The sequence below is a fragment of the Bos mutus genome, chromosome 1 (genome assembly GCF_027580195.1).
Source record: "Bos mutus isolate GX-2022 chromosome 1, NWIPB_WYAK_1.1, whole genome shotgun sequence".
Taxonomy (NCBI): Eukaryota; Metazoa; Chordata; class Mammalia; order Artiodactyla; family Bovidae; genus Bos; species Bos mutus.
In genome coordinates this window covers 148,533,675-148,557,718 of record NC_091617.1, presented here as the reverse complement: position 1 = coordinate 148,557,718, position 24,044 = coordinate 148,533,675, and the positions used below count along the sequence as shown (strand labels likewise).

Below are 24,044 nucleotides of genomic sequence, written 5' to 3'. Positions count from 1 at the left end.
CACACATAGAGACAATCCAGCAGCTATCTCAACCACCACCCAATCGGCTCCAGCTAGCGGTAACGGCCATCCGAGTGACTAAAATACAACACGATCCTTACAAGTCCTTTCACATCCTCAAAGACCCAATCGGATCACCTGCAAGGCAATCAGAATGTTCATCCAGCAACTGCCCACACTGATGACTCCAAATTATCTAGATTTTTAATCCGTTCAGTCAAGCCACTTTGGGAAAACTTAAGCACTCAAACAAAACAGAAGGTGTGTTTGAACATTTCCTCCAGGCAGCCAAAACTGGATGAACGTTTCCTTGTGCTCCACAGAGAATAAACCACACTGTTTAACTCTCTCATCTTGGTGAAATCCCGCTCACCCCTAAGGTGTAAACCATGTATCACCTCTCCTCCTGAGAAGCTGTTTCTGCTATACTGTGTCACTATCTGTTTTCCGTGTTATATTCCTGCTGTAATATGAGTTCTTAGAGACAAGGACAACGTCTCATTTCTTTGTCTCTGGGTTTCCAGCCATAAGCATACTGCCTGGCACACAGTATCGTCCAATCAAGACTTGAAGAATGACTTTCTGAATCCTACCAACTAATATGACCTCTTGATCTAATACTGGAGGCAAAGGGGGATGGTAACTATCATGCCTTTTGCCGAACTGATTCAAGGTAAAGTAAAAAGTAGTGTATATCCCATGAGACTTTCATCAAAAGAAGGTCTGCAAATATGAACAGCTGCTGCTGCTAAGTCGCTTCAGTCGTGTCCGAGTCTGTGCGACCCCGTAGAAAGCAGCCTACCATGCTCCTCCGTCCTTGGGATTCTCCAGGCAAGAATGCTGGAGTGGGTTGCCATTTCCTTTTCCAATGCATGAAAGTGAAAAGTGAAAGTGAAGTAGCTCAGTCATGTCTGACTCTTCGTGACCCCATGGACTGCAGCCCATGAGGCTCCTCCATCCGTGGGATTTTCCAGGCAAGAGTACTGGAGTGGGTTGCCATTGCCTTCTCCGTATGAACAGCTAACTTTGACTTAATGAGGCCAGATAACTTCCCTACAAACACTGCCCAGACAGTAGAAGGGAACATGGGAACATGAGAGGTACTCTGGGTCTGAAATGAAAGGACCTGGGTTTGGACCCTAGTGTAATAGAGAAGGAACCTGGTATTCTGTTACCAGTACAGGGCTTTCCAGGTGGCACTAGTGGTAAAGAGCCTACCTGCCAATTCAGGAGGCAGGAGAGATGCAGGTTCTTCCCCGGGTCTGCAAGATCCCCTGGAAGAGGGAGAGGCAGCCCACTTATCATTCTTGCCTGGAGACTCCCATGGGCAGAGGAGCCCAGTGGGTGGGCTACAGTCCATAAAGCTGCAAAGAGTCAGGCCTGAATGAAGTGGCTTAACACACACCCCCATACACACAAGTAAATCACTAAAGGATGTCGCCTATAAATTGGGCATAGCGGCCTCTCTCAGGGAACGCTACCTTCCCATGCCTGTGTGTGCATGCTCAGTCGCGTCTGACTCTGCAATCCCATGGACTGTACCCCGCCAGGCTCCTCTGTCCATGGGATTTCCCAGGCAAGAATACTGGAGTGGGCTTGCCATCTCCTCCTCCAGGGGTCTTCCCAACCCAGGGATCTAACCCAGGTCTCCTGTGTCTCCTGCACAAACCACAAGTGTCAGATTTTTTTTCCCCTTCTCTCTACAAAACTAAAAGGAGGTTTCTTTTAAATCCTGTGCTGTCATGATGATTCCTGGTTCCGCCTAAACTTTTCTCAAACCTTTAGCTAACGAATGCGTTTTTCTTATGGAAATGTTCTTCTTAAGCTATGTTAATGAACTATGTATTTGCCTTGGAATCTGCTTTTCTTCAAGTAGGCTCTGCCTAAGACCCAAAGCTTGAAAGGATAATGTCTCAACAAACCAGTACATCTTACTCATGGAAATGTTCTCTTCAGTTCAGTTCAGTTCAGTTCAGTTCAGTCACTCAGTCGTGTCCGATCCTTTGAGACCCCATGAATCGCAGCACTCCAGGCCTCCCTGTCCATCACCAACACCCAGAGTTCACTCAGACTCATGTCCATCGAGTCAGTGATGCCATCCAGCCATCTCATCCTCTGTCATCCCCTTCTCCTCCTGCCCCCAATCCCTCCCAGCATCACAGTCTTTTCCAATGAGTCAACTCTTCCCATGAGGTAGCCAAAGTACTGGAGTTTCAGCTTTAGCATCATTCCCTCCAAAGAAATCCCAGGACTGATCTCCTTCAGAATGGACTGGTTGGATCTCCTTGCAGTCCAAGGGACTCTCAAGAGTCTTCTCCAACACCACACTTCAAAAGCATCAATTCTTCGGCGCTCAGCTTTCTTCACAGTCCAACTCTCACATCCATACATGACCACAGGAAAAACCATAGCCTTGACTAGACGAACCTTTGTTGGCAAAGTAATGTCTCTGCTTTTGAGTATGCTATCTAGGTTGGTCATAACTCTCCTTCCAAGGAGTAAGTGTCTTTTAATTTCATGGCTGCAGTCACCATCTGCAGTGATTTTGGAGCCCAGAAAAATAAAGTCTGACACTGTTGACACTGTTTCCACTGTTTCCCCATCTATTTCCCATGAAGTGATGGGACCAGATGCCATGATCTTCATTTTCTGAATGTTGAGCTTTAAGCCAACTTTTTCACTCTCCACTTTCACTTTCATCAAGAGGCTTTGTAGTTCCTCTTCACTTTCTGCCATAAGGGTGGTGTCATCTGCATATCTGAGGTTATTGATATTTCTCCCGGAAATCTTGATTCCAGCTTGTGTTTCTTCTAGTCCAGCGTTTCTCATGATGTACTCTGCATATAAGTTAAATAAAGCAGGGTGACAATATACAACCTTGACGTACTCCTTTTCCTATTTGGAACCAGTTTGTTGTTCCATGTCCAGTTCTAACTGTTGCTTCCTGACCTGCATACACATTTCTCAAGAGGCAGGTCAGGTGGTCTGGTATTCCCATCTCTTTCAGAATTTTCCACAGTTTATTGTGATCCACACGGTCAAAGGCTTTGGCATAGTCAATAAAGCAGAAATAAATGTTTTTCTGGAACTCTCTTGCTTTTCCGATGATCCAGCGGATGTTGGCAATTTGATTTCTGGTTCCTCTGCCTTTTCTAAAACCAGCTTGAACATCAGGAAGTTCACGGTTCACGTATTGCTGAAGCCTGGCTTGGAGAATTTTGAGCATTACTTTACTAGCATGTGAGATGAGTGCAATAGTGCAGTAGTTTGAGCATTCTTTGGCATTGCCTTTATTTAGGATTGGAATGAAAACTGACCTTTGCTCATTAGGACCAGGAACTGCTGTCCTTGCATGACTCCACCCCTTCCCCCATTATCCTCTATGCACAACTTAAGGTATAAAAACTACTTTGGAAAATAAAGTGCGGGCCTTGTTCACTGAAACTTGGTCTCCCCATGTCGCGCGCTCTCTGAAATTCTGGCTGAGTCTCCATCTGGAGCGCGGAACCTGCCATGCTTGCTAATTATGCCTGGGCTTCTAAGATCCGACCAGGGAGGGCTCAGTGTCTCCTCTCCTTCAGGAGAACGGAAGGACACCTACAGCCTACGTAAGTGGTGCAAGCTTCTTGTCTTGAAGTTTTATTGGTCTCCAGCGTAAACCAAGCTACTCAGCCTCTTTTCTCCACTAAATTTTCCTACTGAGCTATCCTCATCCTATTACTCTTTATATCTTTGATAAAATATTTAAATAAATAGGTCACTGATGCTGTCCCCGCTTTGAATACCCTGGACCAGCTGGGGCTGGTCCCCGGCAAAAAACACTGTAAGATTCTATTTAATGAGGCACTTAGGGTAGTCAACTTCATAGAGACAGAGTAGAATAGTGGTTGCCAGGAACTGAGCAGAGAGAAGCTGTGGAGTTAGCATTTAATAGGTACAGAGTTCCAGCTTGCAAAATGGAAAGCTTTCTGGAGAAGGATGGTGGGGATGACCGCACAACATGGATGCACTTACCACCACTAAGCTGAACGGTTAAAAATGGTGACGATATAAAGTTGATTTTATGTGTATTTTACCACAATTAAAAATTAGAAAGAAACGTGTGAAGGAAAAGACCCCCCACTCCTATGACTTCTATTTTTATTTTCTGAAGTTCCACTTGATGTACTACATGATTGTGTGTTTTTTTTTCTTTTTTTCAAAATTAGTCCTCAGAAAAGAGTATTCGTAAATTTGAATCTTCCAAAGTCTTTACAAAGTTTCTCATATTTAGAAGACTCTCTCCATTACATTACTTTGAACAGCATTGCATTGGCACCCAGTCAGAGTTAATTTGAGATATTTATGGGGTGTTTATGGAGGTCACCCAGCAGATTAGTTTAAAAAGGAAAAAAAGGGCGGGTGGTAAGGAACTCTAACAGAGATTATGACAATTTAAAATGTTAGCTACCATGAAACCTGGCACTAGTGGTAAAGAACCTGCCTGCCAGTGCAAAAGACGTAAGAGACAAGAGTTTAATCCCTGGGATGGGAAGCTCCCCTGCAGGAGGGCATGGCAACTCACTCCGGTATTCTTGCCTGGAGAATCCTCATGGACAGAGGAGCCTGGAGGGCTACAGTCCCCAGGGTCGCAAGGAGTTAAACATGACTGAAGTACCCGGGCACACCCCTTGAAATAAGACTTGTAACAGTCACTTTTACAAACAATAAATTTGTGATTACACAGTGGAAACCATAAAAATATTCTTAGAATAAAAGTGAGGCAAAGGGTTTTTGAAGCTGAACCTAAAATTTGTAAGGACAGTCTTCAAAAACAGACTTAAAAGTGAACACAATATACTCTAGAAAGCCAGGTGAGAAGCTTCCAAGAAGCAGCTTCAATAATGCTGAAGTAACTGACAGAGAAACTATATGGGAAGAATTTTTAATAAAATGGTTTGATAAAAACATGAGAAGGAGAAAAAGCATAATTTCTAATTTAGAATACTTTTTAACATAATGAAAGACTTTAAAATGTTTATGTGTAACTAAGTTAAATATTATAAGTAGACATTGGTCTCATTCACCTACATATCTATAAGTTCACATTTTCTAACTGGGCAAAAGAATTTTAGGATGTTCTCGTAAGAAAATAACAACTTCCCTGGTGGCTCAGATGGAAAAGCGTCTGCGTACAATGCAGGAGAAAATAGGAATTGTCTTAAAATGGGCATATATGTTAAATTGTTTGGAGAAGAAAATTCAGGCTTACTGAGTTTCTCATTCAGAATTTAGTTCTATCCTGTTTAAAAATTGGTGTTCTATTGCTCACAGCAGTTGCTTTATTAAAGCTAACAATTATAGTCATGACTTAATGGAAAGAATTACATCACTAAAAGCTTTTCAAATGTTGGACTGGTGCAAGTTATTACATGAAAAAATGGAATTAGAAGAAGAAAAAGTATCTTATGTTGCAAATGAAAAGAAAAAATGTATATACAATGTATAGTGTGGTGCCTCTGGCAGGTAGGAAGCTCTCAACAAATGTTACCTGTTTTTGTTACTATGGAAGTAATGTATTTTTTGTGACTTTGGATAATCTGACTAATTTGACATAAACAAAGACTTGATCTGTGCCTAGTAAACCACCATCTCATTATAGGTTGTTCAGTCACTCAGTCCTGTCCAACTCTTTGCTACCACATGGACTGCAGCACGCCAGGCTTCCCTGTCTTTGACTATCTCCTGAAGTTGCTCAAACTCATGTCCACTGAGTAGATGATGCCATCCAACCATCTCATCATCTATCGCCTCCTCTCCTCCTACCCTCCATCTTTCCCAGCATCAAGGTGTTTTCCAATAAGTCAGTTCTTCACATCAGGTGGCCAAAGTATTAGAGTTTCAGCATCAGTTCTTTCAATGAATATTCAGGGTTGATTTTCTTTAGGATTGACTGGTTTGATTTCCATGCTATCCAAGGAATTTTCAAGAGTCTTCTCCAACACCACAGTTTGAAAGCATCAATTCTTCAATGCTCAGCCTTCCTTATGGTCCAACTCTCACACCCATAGTAAATACTGGAAAAAACATAGCTTTGACGTTCATCTTATGGACCTTAGTCAGCAAAGGGATGCCTCTGCTTTGTAATACACTATCTAGGTTTTTCAAAGCTTTTCTTCCAAGGAGCAAGCATCTTTTAATTTCATGGCTGTAGTCACTAGTCCCAGTGATTTTGGAGCCCAAGAAAATAAAGTCAGTCACTCTTTCCATTTTTTTCCCCATCTATTTGCCATGAAGTGATGGGACTGGATGACACAATTGTCACTTTTTGAATGTTGAGTTTTAAGTCAGCTTATTCACTCTCCTCTCATCTTCATCAAGTGGCTCTTTAGTACCTCTTTGATTTCTGCCATTACGGTGGCATATATGACGTTTTTGATACTTCTCCCAGCAACCTTGATTCCAGCTTGAACTTCATCCAGCTCAGCATTTCACGTGATGTACTCTGCATAAAAGTAAAATAAGCAGAGTGACAAAATACAGCCTTGATGTACTCCTTTCCCAGTTTGGAACCAGTCCATTGTTCCAGAGTAACTGTTGTAATCATAGTGGCTGTAGCAGTTTTCATTCCCACCAACAATGCAAGAAAGTTCCCTTTTCTCCACACCCTCTTCATCATTTATTGTTTGTTGACTTTTTGATAATGGCCATTCTTACTGGTGTGAGGTGATATCTCAATGTGTTTTGATTTGCATTGCTCTAATAATAAGCAATGTTGAGCATCTTTTTGTGCATTTATTAGCCATCTGTAGGCCTCCTTCAGAGAAATGTCTGTTTCGGTCTTTTTCCCACTTTTTGATTGGGTTGTTTTTTCCCGGTATTGACTTCTGTGAACTGCTTGTATATTTTGGAAATTAATCCTTTGACAGTTGTTTCATTTGCTATTATTTTCTCCCGTTCTGAGGGTTGTCTTTTCACCTTGTTTATAGTTTTTTTCGCAGTGCAAAAGTTTTTAAGTTTAATTAGGTCCCACTTGTTTATTTTTGTTTTTATTTCCATTTCTCTAGGAGGGGGGATCATAGAGGATCTTGCTGTGATTTATGTCATAGAGTGTCCTGCCTATGTTTTCCTCTAAGAGTTTTATAGTTTCTGGTCTTGAATTTAGGTCTTTAATCCATCTTGAGTTTATCTTTGTGTGTGGTGTTAGGAAGTGTTCTAATTTCATTCTTTTACATGTAGCTGTCCAGTTTTCCCAGCACCACTTATTGAAGAGCCTATCATTGCCCTGTTGTGTATTCTTGCCTCCTCTGTCAAAAATAAGGTACCCATAGATATGTGGGTTTATCTCTGGGCTTTCTATCTTGTTCCAATGGTCTATATTTCTGTTTTTAAGACAGTATACTATCTTGTAGATTTGTAGTATAGTCTGAAGTTAGGAAGGTTGATTCCTCCAGTTCTACTCTTCTTTCTCAAGATTGCTTTGGGTATTCAGGGTCTTATGTGTTTCCATATGAACTGTGAGATTTTTTTTTTATTCTAGTTCTGTGAAAAATGCCATTGGTGATTTGATAGGGATCACATTGAATCTGTAGATTGCATTTGGTAGTATAGTCATTTTCACGATATTGAGTCTTCCAACCCAGGAACATAGAGTATCTCTCCATCTGTTTGTGTCATCTTTGATTTCTTTCATCAGTGTCTTATAGTTTTCTGTGTACAGCTCTTTTGTCTCCTCAGGTGGGTTTATTTCTAGATATTTTATTCTTCTAGGAATGGTGAATGGGATTGACTCCTTAATTTCTCTTTCTGATTTTTCATTGTCAGTGTATAGGAATGCAAGTGGTTTCTGTGTACTGATTTTGTATCCTGCAACTTTGCTAACTTCACTGATTAACTCTAGCAATTTTCTGATACTGTCTTCAGGGTTTTTATGTTTAGTATCATGTCATCTGCCAACAGTGAGATTTTTACTTCTTCTTTTCCAACCTGGATACATTTTATTTCTTTTTCTTCTCTGATTGCCATAGCTAGGACTTCCAAAACTATGTTGAATAATAGTGGTGAGAGTGGACATCCTTGTCTTATTCCTGATCTTAGAGGGAATGTGTCAGTTTTTCACCATTAAGAATAATATTTGCTGTGAGTTTAACATATATGGCCTTTACTATGCGGAGGAAGATTCCTTCTATGCCCATTTTTTTAAGAGTTTTTATCATGAATGGGTACTGGATTTTGTCAAAGGCTTTTTCTGCATCTATAGAGACTATCGTATGGCTTTTATCTTTCAGTTTGTTAATATGATGTATCACATTGATAGCTTGGCATATATTGAAGAATCCTTGCATAACTGGCATAAACCAACTTGATCATGGTGTATGATCTTTTTAATGTGTTGTTGAACTCTGTTGTGAGAATTTTGTTGAGGATTTTTGCATCTATGTTCATCAGTGATATTGGCCTGTAATTTTCTTTTTATGTGTTGTCTTTGTCTGGTTTTGGTATCAAGGTGATATGAGGCCAATGAGTTTGGAAGTGTTCCTTCCTCTGCAATTTTTTAAAGAGTTTTAGAAGAATAGGCATTAGCGCTTCTCTAACTGTTTGACAGGATTCGCCTGTGAAGCCATCTGGTCCTGGGCTTTTGTGTTTGGGGAGATTTTTTATCACAGTTCCGATTTCGGTGCTTGTGAATGGTGTCTTCATAATTTCTATTTTGTCCTGATTCAATCTTGGAAGGTTACACTCTTCTAAGAATCTGTCCATTTCTTCCATCTTATTGGCATGTAGTTGCTCATAACAGTCTCTTATGATTTATTTCTGCATTGTCTGTTGTAACCTCTCCTTTTTCATTTCTAATCTTGTTGATTTGATTCCTCTCTCTTTTTTTCTTGATCAGTCTAGCTAAAGGTTTGTCAATTTTGTTTATCTTCTCAAAGATAACTCTTCTTAATATCATATGCTTTTGTTAGCTCCATGCCACTTCTGTCCTTTATTGTGCCCCTCTTTGCATGAAATGTTCCCTTGGTCTCTCTAATTTTCTTCAAAATCCCTAAACCTCATTACAGGTAAATTTTGAAAATATACAGCATCCACGAGTCTGGCAGACTGCATTTTCCAAAGATGGCCACAAGGAAACCTCCACACTCCTCTGCTCTGTGGCCCTTCACCCCCACATCAAGAGGAGGAGTCTAATCCCCCAACCCCGTCTGGAATCTGGTCTGGATTTAGTGACACCCTCGCAACCAACAGAATGTGGCCAGCAAGATTCAGCCCTGGCTGTTGTATGGCCCCTCCCTGTGAGACTCTGTAGTCTTGCCACTCCACCTCAGCCTGCCCTTCTGCCTCTCAGCCCCTCCAGGGATGGAGAGGAAGCCATCTCAGCATCGGTCCTCCAGTCCCAGGCCTGAGCACAGGCAGCAAGTGAACGAGGGGCAGAGGGAAGCGGGAGAGACCACAGAAACCCAGCAAACAGCAGGAAACAGTTCCTTTTTCAGTTTCCCCACCCAGCATCCCAGAGGGTGACTGCTGTTTTGTACCACCATGGGTGTTCTTGCTGTTGTTGTTGTTGGGGTTGGGGGCAGGGGGAAATAGATATATGAAACAGTTGGCTACTTGTCTTCCTGTAATAGGGAAGAACAAATCTGACTCCACGTTGGATGGGTTTCTTTTACTTTCATTGTAACCAAGCAGGACCCTACTGGGGATGGATCCCTCCCCCATACCCTCTGTTGTAGCTCCTCTCTACAGTACCTAGATAATGGTATTTGAGCATATTTACCGAGTTCTCAAGATGCTAAAACCACCACCAAATGGAAGAAATTAACTACTAGATGATCATGAGCACATAGCCCCTAGACCTACTGGTGCCTAAGGATTGATATTGTTAACCTAACAGCCCTGTTACCTCACTATCAGCCAATCAGAGAATTGTGCAAGAACTGATCACACACGTGGGATGACCCTCCCCTCTCTGGCCTTTTAAACCACTTCGCTGAAACACACCCCCTCAGAGAGTTCAGGTTTGGGGGGACCATCTGCCCATTCTTCCTGCTTAACCTGAAATGAACCTTTCTGTGCTCCAACTTCAATGCAGTGTCTGGCCTTGCTATGCATGGGCACACAGACTTGGGTTCAGTAACATAACCTTCACATTCTGTGGCTTTTGCTGCAAGTTAATCACCAAAGGGATGTTGCCTAGAGCGTAAAGTACACGTAATGGCCCGTCTCAGTTAACCCTGCCTCCCGTTCCTGTGTTAAGCCAAAATACCTTTGTTTAGCTCAAAGGAAACATCCTGACCAGGCCCACCCACGAATGGATGCAGGAAAGAGAAAATTAACACGACCCCTCCAATCTGGCTTGCAACAGTATACACCTCTTTTCCTTCACCTCGTCACTTGCCCCTCTCCGCCCATAAAAAGAAACAGCACTCAAATCTGGGCAAGATGGTTCTGTGGGACACTAATCCACTCTCTCAGTCTGCTGGCTTTCCAAATAAAAGTTGCTCTCTCTTGGCCAAACACCTGTCTCTCAGTGGCTTGACCTGTCTTGAGATGAGCAGTAGGAACTTGGATTCGGAGAGACTTGTACACTTTGAACATGAACTTACAAATTCTGGACACATTCTGAAACCTGTCCGCCTGCAAGTGGTGCTTCTGCTGTTAGGCAGAAGTCTGACCTTAAGTCCAGTCTGACCTGCTTTGCAGGGAAGCAACTTTAAAAGCCATTCAGAGAACTACATGGTTAGAAGTCACCTCTCCAGTGAGAAATGGAAAGAAGACAAGCACTGCTGAGCTATGCTGTCACATGGTGGCTACTGATTGCTTGAAACATGTCTGGTTCCTTTGAGATATGATCTAAGTACAAAACACACACTGGATTTCAAAGGTAAGCTATCTCAACTTTTATGTTAATTACATGCTGATTACACTTAGGGTTTATTGAGTTAAATGTTACTAAAATTAACTTCACCTGGTTTTTTTTTTTAAAGCTTTCTTTAAGGCAGCTACTTAAAATATTTTAATTATATAAGACTATGTATACCACTGGAGAATCCCAGGGACGGGGGAGCCTGGTGGGCTGCCGTCTATGGGGTCGCACAGAGATGGACACAACTGAAGCGACTTAGCAGCAGCAGCAGCAGCAGCATACCACTCACATTATATTCCTAGCTCTTTACTAGAGGGTCTTTATAAAATGTCTTGGTTTTAAGGTGTTAAGACATTAGAGAATGGGGATAAAATCATCACCCATCCTAGACAGAGGCAGGCTTGAAGACGGTATTTGTTTGAAATTAGTATCAATGGCCCTAACATGTTCGTCAGATCTTAAATTATTCTCTTAAGCTTGACCAGGCTCACTGAACCACAAGCCAAACAGAAAAAAAATAAATAACACTTAGATGACCTCTTAAAACATCATAAAAACAGGAAGTAATATTATCACTACTGCTAAGTAAAATAACAAAGTTCACAATTCACGTTTCTGAATGTATTTCTAACATCTGAGACCATGTTTACCAAGACAAAATAAAAAGCAAAGTTGAGCAATTCTCCCACAAACGTAATCAAAGAAATAGATCCACTTACATAGGCCTCAGCATTTTTCTTTACTTTCTGCTTACTTTCCAAGTTCAAGCATTCTAAATGTTAGAATAATAAAGCGACATGCTATTCTAGGTGGAGCGACTAGAACATTAATACCTGTGTACGCCTGTAGTATGAAAAGTTTGGTCCTGGGACCCCTCAGGTCCCCAAGACCTTTTGAGAAAGGGTACTCACAAAGCTAAAACTGTTTTCCCAACTACACTAAAGTATTATGCTTTCCTTTTTCACTCATGTTCTCTCCCAAGTATATAGCAGAGCTTTTAAGAAGTCCACAACCAAGCGACATCGCAACAGACTCGGTACAAAAGCAGTTACAGAGGCGCAGCTGCTGTCTCGTAAGTTAGACATTAAAGACAGTTAAAACTACAAAAAACAACGCGGTCACTAAAGTATTTTATTTTGGAAAATATAGGGTTTTTTCATAAAGGAATGTGTCATTTCTGCAATGGGTTTATTTTTGTTATTTTAAAATAAAATGAATAATTTTAAATTATTTCAGTCTTAACTTCTAATGCGGTAAACTCCAGTCCCCAAGCTGACAATTCTGTCCACAATACACATTGTTATCCATGGTCATCACATGTTAGCGAACTTTTCCTCACCCTAGCATGCATCCAGGGTTATATGCAAACCATCAGTGGTAACTATAACTCCATCACCTTTTTAGCCAGTCAGGACAGAACCTGAGTGATCTTTTTATAAGAATGGCTTTGGTTCTCTTTAATTTATTACTTAAGTGCAATTAAGTATGACTAATATTTGACCCCTTTTACCATATTCTTTTAAGGAGAAAAATAAAATTCAGTACTTACATGACTACCTTCTTCACCAGGATAACCAGGTAACCCATCAGAACCCCTCTCTCCCTGAGGAAAAAAGAAGTCAAAACAAATAACATGGACTTCAAATCCTGCATTTCTCAAATCTACATGAAATAAACATTGTTTCTGATAGACACCCTTGACTCACTGAGTTGACATTTTATTGATAATCTACTAAATGTCAAGCATAATGCACAGAGACATATAGAAACAAATACTCTTGGCCTGTCTTAAAGTGAAACAGCTAGAACTGGACATGGAACAACAGACTGGTTCCAAATAGGGAGAGGAGCACGTCAAGGCTCTATATTGTCCCCCTGCTTGTTTAACTTATATGCAGAGTACATCATGAGAAACGCTGGGCTGGATGAAGCACAAGCTGGAATCAAGATTGCCGGGAGAATATCAATAACCTCAGATATGCAGATGACACCACCCTTTGAAAGTGAAAGAAGAGAGTGAAAAAGTTGGCTTAAAGCTCAACATTCAGAAAACTAAGATCATGGCATCTGGTCCCATCACTTCATGGCAAATAGATGGGGAAACAGTGGAAACAGTGTCAGATTTTATTTTTTGGGGCTCCAAAATCACTGCAGATGGTGACTGCAGCCATGAAATTAAAAGATGCTTGCTCCTTGGAAGAAAAGTTATGACCAACCTAGATGGCATATTTAAAAGCATAGACATTACTTTGCCAACAAAGGTCCATCTAGTCAAAGCTATAGTTTTTCCAGTAGTCATGTATGGATGTGAGAGTTGGACTATAAAGAAAGCTGAGCACTGAAGAACTGATGCTTTTGAACTGTGCTGTTGGAGAAGACTCTTGAGAGTCCCTTGGACTGCAAGGAGATCCAACCAGTCCATCCTAAAGGAGACCAGTCCTGGGTGTTCTTTGGAAGGACTGATGTTGAAGCTGAAACTCCAATACTTTGGCCACCTCATGCGAAGAACTGACTCATTGGAAAAGACCCTGATGCTGGGAAAGATTGAAGGTGGGAGGAGGAGGGGATGACAGAGGATGAAATAGTTGGATGGCATCAGCGACTCGGTGGACATAAGTTTGAGTAAGCTCTAGGAGTTTGTGTTGGACAGGGAAGCCTGGTGTGCAGCACTCCATGGGGTTGCAAAGAGTTGAACACGACTGAGCAACTAAACTGAACTGAACTGAAAGTGAAAACTTGAATACCTGCTTGTCTTTACAGCCTGGTACATCAACCTATTTTTGTTTGTCTAAAACACCTTTTCAAGCCATTCCATCATGAAAATCCAAGCCAAAATAGGTCCAAATTAAATGTTTGAGGGAAACTTTAAAGAGCTTTGAACTGGTTTTACAAAATGTCAATAAGATTTACAGGTGTTATAGCCTCTAAGGTTTAAAGTTTTAAGTTTAAAGGTATTTTTTTTCTGTGATTAGCATATTCTTTATTTTTTTTAATTTTATTTTATTTAACTTTACAATATTGTATTGGTTTTGCCATATATCAAAATGAATCTGCCACAGGTTTAAAGGTATTGAACCATAAAGAAAGTGAACGCCAAAGAATTGATGCTTTTGAACTATGGTGTTGGAGAAGACTTTTTAGAGTCCCTTGGACTGCAAGGATATCAAACCAGTGAATCCTAAAGGAAATCAATCCTGAATATTCACTGGAAGAACTGATGCTGAAGCTGAAGCTCCAATACTTTGGCCACCTGATGTGAAGAGCTGACTCATTGGAAAAGACCCTGATGCTGGGAAAGATTGAAGGTGGGAGGAGAAGGGGACAACAGAGGATGAGATAGTTGGATGGCATCACTGACTCAATGGACATGAGTTTGAATAAGCTCCAGGAGATGATGAAGGACAGGGAAGCCTGGCGTGCTGCAGTCCATGTGGCTGCAGAGTCGGACACAACTGGGCAACTGAACAACAAGAGCACATATAACTTATGAGAAGTGGTTGTTTATTTCTGTATGTCAGCCCTTTAGTCTCTCTTTTATTTTTAGTCTTCTTAGATTTCTAAACACACAAACTATTTCCTCTCAAGGAAGTCTGGCTTACCATTTTATAGCCAGAGATGTTTATTAAGTCTAAAAGACAGTAAATAAAATATGAGAGCCAAAGCCTATTTATAATTAACAAAGATGAAAGTTACACTGCTGCTGCTGCTAAGTCGCTTCAGTCGTGTCCAACTCTGTGCGACCCCATAGACGGCAGCCCACCAGGCTCCCCCGTCCCTGGGATTCTCCAGGCAAGAACACTGGAGTGGGCTGCCACCTCCTTCTCCAATGTATGAACGTGAAAAGTGAAAGTGAAGATGCTCAGTCGTGTCCGACTCTTAGCGACCCCATGGACTGCAGCCCACCAGGTTCCTCCGTCTGTGGGATTTTCCAGGCAAGAGTACTGGAGTGGGGTGCCATTGCCTTCTCCGGAAAGTAATACATCCAAGCACTAACAGACACAGCAGAGAAATCAAGAATTCAGGACACTTCCATCTTTGGTCTCAAAAAGAGTTGTTAAAAAAATAATCAAGAGGTTCCCAAGCTTGATTTTCTGACCTTCCAGTCCTGTATTTAAGAATAATAAGAGGGGGGGAAAAATCTAGTGCTAAGTTGTACACTGTTCAAAATTAAGATTGATCTAAGAAGTCAGTAAGAGCTCATTCCATCTCGTGGAAAACCACTTACGAAAAGAGAATGTAAAAACCTAAGGGTTTGATTCAACCTTCCATGCGAATTTGTGATTATCTACCCATCATGATGCTCTAGTCCTGTGAGAATGGAACCTTGTGCCCGGGTATCTGAGGACCATTTCTAATGAGACAGTCTCCCTTAGAAGTAGTAAGCAGTAATTTTCCTATCACTTAACTACAGAATTAACAGAGAGAGGCAAATCAACCACCAGTAAACCAGTGACTGTATTTATCCTCAGAGCTTACTGGTATAAAATAGAATATTAGATCAGAGGGGAAGAGGCTTTGAATACTGCAAAGAAAACAGATACTGGACAAGTGACAATTTTGTGGACAAGTGAAAACTTCTGTGTGGTGGTAGAACCTGTGAAAGTGTCAAATAAATGTAAGGAGACAGCACCAGTATAGTGGATATGAGCCTTGGAGTCAAGCAGACACAGGGGTTGAAATCCTAAAATGCCTCTTTGTAACTGTGCAACTTCAGGAAAACAGTGTTCCCTCTCTGAGCCCCAATTTTATGCCTGTAAAAGAGGTCTGTTAAAAGGACAGAGTTAGAAAAGGTGTGTTAAAGACCTAACACAGGCCTCGAGTGTAATGGATACAAAGCCTCTCTCCCCTTCCCCCACACACACCCAGCAAGAACTCACCTTTCCCCCTGGGCTCCCACCATCACCTCTGTGCCCGGCCTCTCCAAAGCACTTTGCATACCTATTGCAGCATGTCCTTTCTACAATTGTGTCCTGAAAACAAAATCCATGTCACATACTGGTTTTTTTTTTTTTTTCCAATGCTGTATTAACCTATGGCACATTACACACTAAAGAAACAAAATTCCCTCGAGGTTTTAGGAAAGGATGGTGTTTAAAATAAGGAAAACTTACAAGTTGCTTCAGTAAGATGCTCGGAAGGCTGTGCAGTGTGATGCTCAGAGGTTGATTATACGCAAATCCTCTGCCAAATTCTAGCTCCTGGAGCTCCTCTAATTTATGGACGCCTTCCAGGCCAATAGTCAGGAGTCCAGAGAATCCTTCAAAAGACCAACAGGTGGGCAATTTCCTTGCATGTCTTTCAAATAGTCTGACTTGTTTTGGCCCCAGATCCCCAGATCCCCAGATCCCCAGATCCCCAGATCCCCATCATCATCCCATCCTTCCTATATCCTCATCTGTCTTTTTCTCAAACTGCTTTTCCTCAAATCAAAGCCAGCTCACAGCGTGCCTTCCTAAAGAACTGGTCTGATATCCCAGCAGCTAAAAGGTAAACAGTTAGGACTCTAGAACTAGAAAGGTTCACTCTAGAAAGGTGAACAGTTAGGAACCAGAAAGGACTCTCAGAGCCCTCGTGTAGCCCCTGTTTTTTGTTTCTGTCAACTTAAAAAATATTCGCAACCTAAAAGTTATGTTTTATTCAGTGGGAATTTTTAGAACTTCAAGCCCAGGAGATAGCATCTCAAGTAACCCGGAGAGAACTACTCCAAGCAGGCAAGGGGGGAATCAGGGTTATTTAGAAGTTTTGCAACAAAGGGCAGGTAGTCCTGTTGCAGGGAAGAGCCAATTCTGATTCCACTTTTAGGTCTGTTTCTTTTTCTTTAACCTTTGCTTCCTGTTGCTTTTGTTCACCAAAAAGATACTGTTTATACCTAAGGGCCTGCCTCAGGGAACTCTGCCCCTCTGAGATTTGAAGGTTGCACATGGTACTTAGCTTCTTCTATCCATGCAAGCACTAACTGGCCATTTGGATTTTTCCACAAAACAGAAAACATGTGGAAAAGAACACATTTTAAATTTGACTAAAAAGTACTATAGAATTTCAGAACAAATAATAGCATTAATATTTTAAACATCAAATTGATACACAGACCCACACACATGCCCATTAGCTTTTTGCTATTGTAAACAGGCTACTGTAAAATCTTATGGTTAAAAGTTGTATACATATTCTTAAGTATTCCTTAAAATGAATTCCCAGAAATGGAATTGCAGATCTAGCAGATAGGCAGAATTTGCAGTCCTCTGTTATATACTCCCAATTCCTTTCCAGAGAAGCTGTAACATTTTACACTTCCAGTGGCAATCTATGCATTAAATTCAGTTGAAAGCAAGTTGTCACAGAAATATTCCATTTAAGGCAATACCTACTAAGATACCCATGACATTTTTCACATAACTAGAACAAATAATCCTAAATTTTACATGGAATGACAAAAGACCCTAATTTGTCAAAGCAATCTTGAGAAAAAAAGAACAAAGCTAAAAGTACTATGCTCCCTGATTTCAGACAATACTACAAAGTTGCAGTCATCGAAACAGACACATACTGGCACAAAAACAGACACATAGATCAGCAGAACAGAATAAAGACCCCAGAAATAATCCCACACGCTTACGGTCAATTAATCTATGGCAAGAGAAGAAAGAAAGAAAGAGAAGTTGCTCAGTCGTGTCCAACTCTTCCCTACCCCATGGACTGTAGCCTACCAGGCTTTTAATCCATGGGATTTTCCAGGCAAGAGTACTAGAGTGGGTTCCCATTTCCTTCTCCAGGGGATCTTCCCAACCCAGGGATTGAACCCAGGTCTCCTGCATTGCAGACAGACGCTTTACCATCTGAGCCACCAGGGAAGCCTAGAGAGAGGCGGACTATCTAATGGAGAAAAGACAATTTCTTTAGTAAGTGGTACTGGTAAAACTGAACATGTAAAAGAACTAAATTTGAACATTTTCTCACACTATATACAAAAAACTCAAAATGGATAAAAGACCTAAATAGAGAATCAGAAACCATAAAATTCCTAAAAGAAAACATAAGTAGAACACTCTTTGACGTAAATTGTTGTGTTATTTTTTGGGGGTCTCTCTCCTAAGGCAAAGGAAACAAAAGCAAAAATAAATAGGAGCTAACATGCTTTTGAAGTGTGGTGTTGGAAAAGACTCTTGAGAGTCCCTTGGACTGCAAGGAGATCCAACCAGTCCATTCTGAAGGAGATCAGCCCTGGGTGTTCTTTGGAAGGAATGATGCTAAAGCTGAAACTCCAGTCCTTTGGCCACCTCATGCGAAGAGTTGACTCATTGGAAAAGACTCTGATGCTGGGAGGGATTGGGGGCAGGAGGAAAAGGGGACAACAGAGGATGAGATGGTTGGATGGCATCACCGACTTGATGGACGTGAGTTTGAGTGAACTCCCGGAGATGGTGATGGACAGGGAGGCCTGGCGTGCTGTGATTCATGGGGTCGCAAAGAGTCGGACACGACTGAGCGACTGAACTGAACTGAACTGAACAGCGAAAAAAGCCATCAACAAAATGAAAAAAACAGCCTACAGAATTGGGAGAAGATATTTGCAAATGTTAGGACCAATAAAGAGTTAATATCCAAAATTTATAAACAGCTCATACAATTCAATATCAGAAAAGCAAACAACCCAGTTAAGAAATGGACAGAAGACCTGCATAGACTATTTCCCAAAACATAAGATGACCAACAGGCACATGAAAAGATATTCACATCGCTAATCATCAGAGAAACACATATCAAAACCACAACGAGGTATGACCTCACACCTGTCAGAATTGCTAGTATCAGAAAGTCTACAAACAACAAATGTTGTGAGGATGTGGGGAAAAGGGAATCCTCCTACACTGTTGGTGGGAATGAAAGTTGTTACAGCCACTGTGGAAAACAGTGTGGAGTTTCCTCAGAAAAACTTAAATAGAACTACCATATGATCTAGCAATTCTACATTTTGGTATATATCAAGAGAAAACAAAGACACTAATTCAAAGAGATAAATTCAACCCAATGTTCATGCTACTACTCACAATAGCCAAGATACGGAAGCAACCTACATATTCATGGATAGATAAATGGACAAATAAGATGTGGTTATACACAGCTGATGCTGGGAGGGATTGGGGTCAGGGGGAGAAGGGGATGACAGAGGATGAGATGGCTGGATGGCATCACTGACTCAATGGACGTGAGTCTGAGTGAACTCCGGGAGTTGGTGATGGACAGGGAGGCCTGGCGTGCTGCGATTCATGGGGTCGCAAAGAGTCAGACACGACTGAGAGACTGAACTGAACTGATACACAGCTGACTCTTGAGTAACATGGGTTTGAACTGCATGGGTCCACCTACAATGCAAATTTTTTCAATACTTAAGTACTATAATACTACAATGATGTATAGCTATACATGTACTATAATAATGTATGGCTAGTTGAATCCATGGATTCAACTGTGGATTAAATTGTGCATACAGCAGGCCAACCATAAAGTTATATATGGATTTTCAACTTCAGGGACATTTGGCACCCCTAACCTCCAGGTTGTTCAAGGGTCAACTCTATATATAAGGGTATATTACTCAACCATAAAGAGTGAAATCTTGCCATTTGCAACAACATGGATGGACCTAGAGAGTATTGTACTTGGTGAAGTAAGTCAGACAGAAGACAAATACTTTATGTTATCAATTTATATGTAGAGCATAAAAAATAAAACATACAAGTGAATATAACAAAATAGAAACAGACTCATAGATACAGAGAACAAACTCGTTGTTACCAGTGGGGAGTGGAGTGCAGCAAGACAGGGGTAGCGGATTAAGAAATACAAACTCCCATGTATAAAATAAATAGGCTACAAGAATATATTGTACCGCACAGGGAATAAAGCCAATATTTTACAATAACTCTAAATGGATTGCAATCTACAAAAATATCGAATCACTGTGTTTGGCACCTGAAATAAATACGATAATGTAAACCAACTATATCTAGAGTATACGGATACATGTGTACTTTGGCCACCTGATGCAAAGAACCTATTCATTTGAAAAGACCCTGATGCTGGGAAAGATTGAAGGCAGGAGAAGGGATGACAGAAGGTGAGATGGTTGGATGGCATCACCGACTCGATGGATTTGAGTCTGAGTAAACTCTGGGAGTTGGTGATGGACAGGGAGGCCTGGCGTGCTGCAGTCCATGGGGTGCAAAGAGCTGGACACGACCGAGCTACTGAACTGACTGACATGTACATGTATATTGTGCAGCAGCCCCTGGAGATGACTAAAGAGAAAGAGTCAGGGAGACAGCGGTAGGAAAGGCAGGAGAAGAAGTAAGGCCCAGGATGATTTTAGTTTAGGAAGAAAAGAGACATATGGCTCCCAGAGAGCCTAGAAGAACAGAGACCACCCACTCCACAAGAAGCAGGAGCTGCCCCTGTGACCCTCCAAAGCAGACGCCAGGCTGGTAATTGGTCGGTCCTGTCTCACTCAGAGCGACCCTTAGTAAGTACTGAGGATGTGGAGTCCAGGGTCTCTCAGCCCTGAATAGCCCCCAGTTCATATGAAGAGGGAGACTGCATGTCAGCTTCAAGGGCACTGAGGTCCCACGACCTGGGGTCAGCATCTGGAAATCTGCAAGACTGTGTCAGCCCTGTCGGGGGAACAAGGCCCCACAGGGCAACGCCCTGCACTTACCTTTGCTGCGGAGAAGCTCAGATACTTCCTTCAGTTTCTCTAAATCATCATCCAGTCCATCTGTAAACACTAGCAGGACCTGTTGTTTACAAGAGAGGAGGGAGTTGCAGAAGCAGGGAGAGAGAGAGGAGGAGGGGAGGGAATTGGGGAAAGGCAATAGAAAAGACAGATACTATGAACTGCATGTTTCTTCATTGGGTCTTCTGGTATACCCAGCCTTTCACCATGTTCCCTTTGGTTTTACCCATTCATCTATTTGTGACTTTATTACACATTCACTTATACTGCAATGTCCTCCCCTACATGCTCTCCAGCCCCCAGAAAAGAAGAATTTGAACCAGCTTAATGTATTGACTTAAAAATATATTCCAAAAACTTTTACAATATTCATCTTCATCAATGCAAAACTCCCCAAATTTTAACGCATTTTCTACAAATAAAACGTGCTACTTCTATCCATAGAAAATTAACTTAAAAAGTGAATTCCATTTTTCAAGAAATAAACCCACTGGATACAGGATACAGGATTGAAAGAAAAATTCAATGTAACTTTCAAAGTTAGTGGATGTAATTTGCTAGTACATGTTATATGGGACCTTTTTGCTTCTGTGATTCGTGTAGGTGCACAGTTCTGGGGACCCAGGAAGGGAAGTTTAACTGCTAGGAAGCTTTTAACTGTCACTAAAGGTGGTTCAAGGGGATGGTTAGAAAAATAATGAGCCTTACTGTACATGAGAATGAGTGACCATGGGAACTAGTATCTTTCAAGACGTCTGGAATGAATTTGTGCCATGAAGGAATCTGGAATCACTAGCTGTGGACAACCTGAGGGCAGGGACTTTATCTTTGTATTCCTATCGGCATTCAGCAGAGCCTCCAGGGTTTGGTAAATATTAGCTGATTGAATGAAAACACATCTCTTTTTGGTCTTTACTGAGTAAGAGAACAGAGCTCCTCTGGATAAGCTCTCCAGTGAAGAACGATTTAGTTGGCCTCGGTCACAAAAGTGTTATCCCTCCAACCCTGCCTAATGGCTCCAAAGCAGATTTTCTTAGCATTTTTTACCTTCACATTGGCAGAAGACATACGGATAGCACTCTCTCCCAGGGACTGCAAAAAATGTACATCCATATGGTTGCTCCTGGCAACCTGGTGAATCAAGAACTTCTGAATGGTCTCATCACTGTACTTTTCAAATCCTGAGTCAAAGATGAGCTGGCCCTTTGAGCTGGGAACCAGGTAGCGGAGCATCACGTTAGTCTGGCCTGTAACGTCACAGCTAATATTGGGAAGCACAGCCAGCTCCTGCATCAGCTCTTGCAATAATCCTCGAAGCCTCTGCTGAACTTGCCTCGTGGGAGTGGAGAGATCAATTCCTACAGACAAATCTACACTGCATCCTTTGAAGGTAGAGGAGAAGGAAATCCAATTAGTAACCTATGACTGCACAACCCACCCCAGAAGATTATCAACCAATCTGGTCCTGCAAGGAGAATCTCCAACCAACCCATAGAAGTATAAGTGAAATAATGGTGTGATGAAAGAAATGTGGTGTGAGATATAGGGAAATCTTTCTGGCTTACACGTGAGTTAACTTGAATTTTATCCAACTAAAATAGCCTGTTTGTAGCCAACAAACAGACATTGTACATCAGCTTCAATAATTAGAGAAAAGGAACCAAAAGTAAAGAACATCCATGTTAAAAATAAAGATTAAATGCCTCTCTTCCTGGAATGCCAAAGCTTATTCTCCTTTGATGATAAGACACCGTTCCCAAGTGCCAAGGCCATGCTGATTTGCTGTGTACTTGCTGGACTGTTCCTTTTTTTCTGAAACTTAGAAGAAATATAACCCTGACTTGTTTAATGTTCTTTGTTCTGACAGAATATAAAACTATATTGAAAACTATTTCTCTGGAGAAGTTTCTCAGAGTAATCTAGGAAGTGGGCTTCCAGGCTAGTCCTCAGTTTGGCTCAAAGGAAAAACAAGAAAACAAAACAGAAAAGATTTCTATTCTTATTATTGATTATTTTCATTGACAAATTTTTGTTGTTTACTTTGGGGGATGGCTTGTTACCCAGCAAAAACTAACTGATACATATATACTGTTTCATATAAGACCTGTTTCAAAAGAACCTCTGCACATCCTATTCCTTCCACCTGAGGTATCCTTTCCCATTCCCATCATTCTAATCTGGTTAACTCATACATATCCTTCAAGTTGAAGTTCAAAAGCCCCCTCCCTAAAGCATCTGTGATTCATGACCCCAGGCCCTCGAGTTGAGCTATTAAATGCCCCTGTATATCCACTATTAGTTTACAAGACCTTCTCTCTCTCTGAACAAACATTCGCTCATGGTAGAGACTATGTCTTCTTACTTTCCCAGTGTGTAACACAGAGGCTCATTAAATGTTCCCCAAATGAATGAAGACAAAATATAAAACAGCCTTGAGTCTCTTTCAGCACAAGCTGTTCTATTCCCTTCTGCCCTGGAAGTTTCATTCATCACCCATGCAGATACCTTGTTTCAGAGAAGCATATTAGAAAAGATCAAGACTGATTATCACTCTCAATTTTATGTTTGTCCTACCTGAAAATATTTAAGCCTCCTAGAAGGGTGTAGCTAGAATTGGAAGGCCCACTGATCTTTCAGGCTACACCTCAGTTGAGTTCAGTCACTCAGTCATGTCTGACTCTTTGCGAACCCATGGACTGCAGCATGCCAGGCCTCCCTGTCCATCACCAACTCCCAGAGTTTACTCAAACTCATGTCCACTGAGTCAGTGATCCCATCCAACCATCTCATCTTCTTTCGTCCCATTTTCCTCCTGCCCTCAATCTTTCCCAAGATCAGGGTCTTTTCAAATGAGTCAGTTCTTCACATCAGGTAGCCAAAGTATTGGAGTTTCAGCTTCAGAGCAGTCCTTCCAATGAATATTCAGGAACGATTTCTTTTAGGATGGACTAGTTGGATCTCCTTGCAGTCCAAGGGGCTCTAAAGAGTCTTCTCCAACACCACAGTTCAAAAGCATCAGCTCTTTGGCACTCAGCTTTCTTTATAGTCCAACTCTCACATCATACATGACTACTGGAAAAACCACAGCTTTGGCTACACCTACCCATTCATAATAAGACCATCTACAAAATTTCACTAAGGAGGAAAAGTTAATGGTTACAAACGCATTTGGATTAGAATTTGGGTACAAACTTAAAAATGTAACTTCTCAACCACAAAAGGACTGCTACTTATTAACTATTTCTTGACAACAAGCATGACATCGGATTGTCAAAGCCAGACAGGACATGAAGACGTTCTCTCTTTAGATCAGCATGAACTGCAGTATTTGGCCCAGAATCAGAAAACAAAACTGCAAATTAGGGGAGAAGGAAGTTCCAAGGGAAATAAATAAACATTGGACCCTTCACCGGTTAACATAGACATCAACAGTGGCTTAAGTTTCTCAGGGACCTGGGACCCAGGGCTGAC

The 24,044-nt window shown here is 41.4% G+C and overlaps 1 protein-coding gene across 1 annotated transcript in view; it reads right to left on the bottom strand.

The window, feature by feature from the left end:
* The window catches only part of LOC102283468 (collagen alpha-4(VI) chain-like), a 121,320-nt gene that overhangs the window by 80,070 nt on the left and 17,206 nt on the right, over positions 1 to 24,044 (bottom strand). Inside the window, 5 exon segments of the mRNA XM_070364681.1 lie at positions 12,393 to 12,446; positions 15,721 to 15,813; positions 15,955 to 16,100; positions 20,556 to 20,634; positions 21,621 to 21,955. Coding sequence (XP_070220782.1) covers positions 12,393 to 12,446; positions 15,721 to 15,813; positions 15,955 to 16,100; positions 20,556 to 20,634; positions 21,621 to 21,955 — 707 coding nt within the window.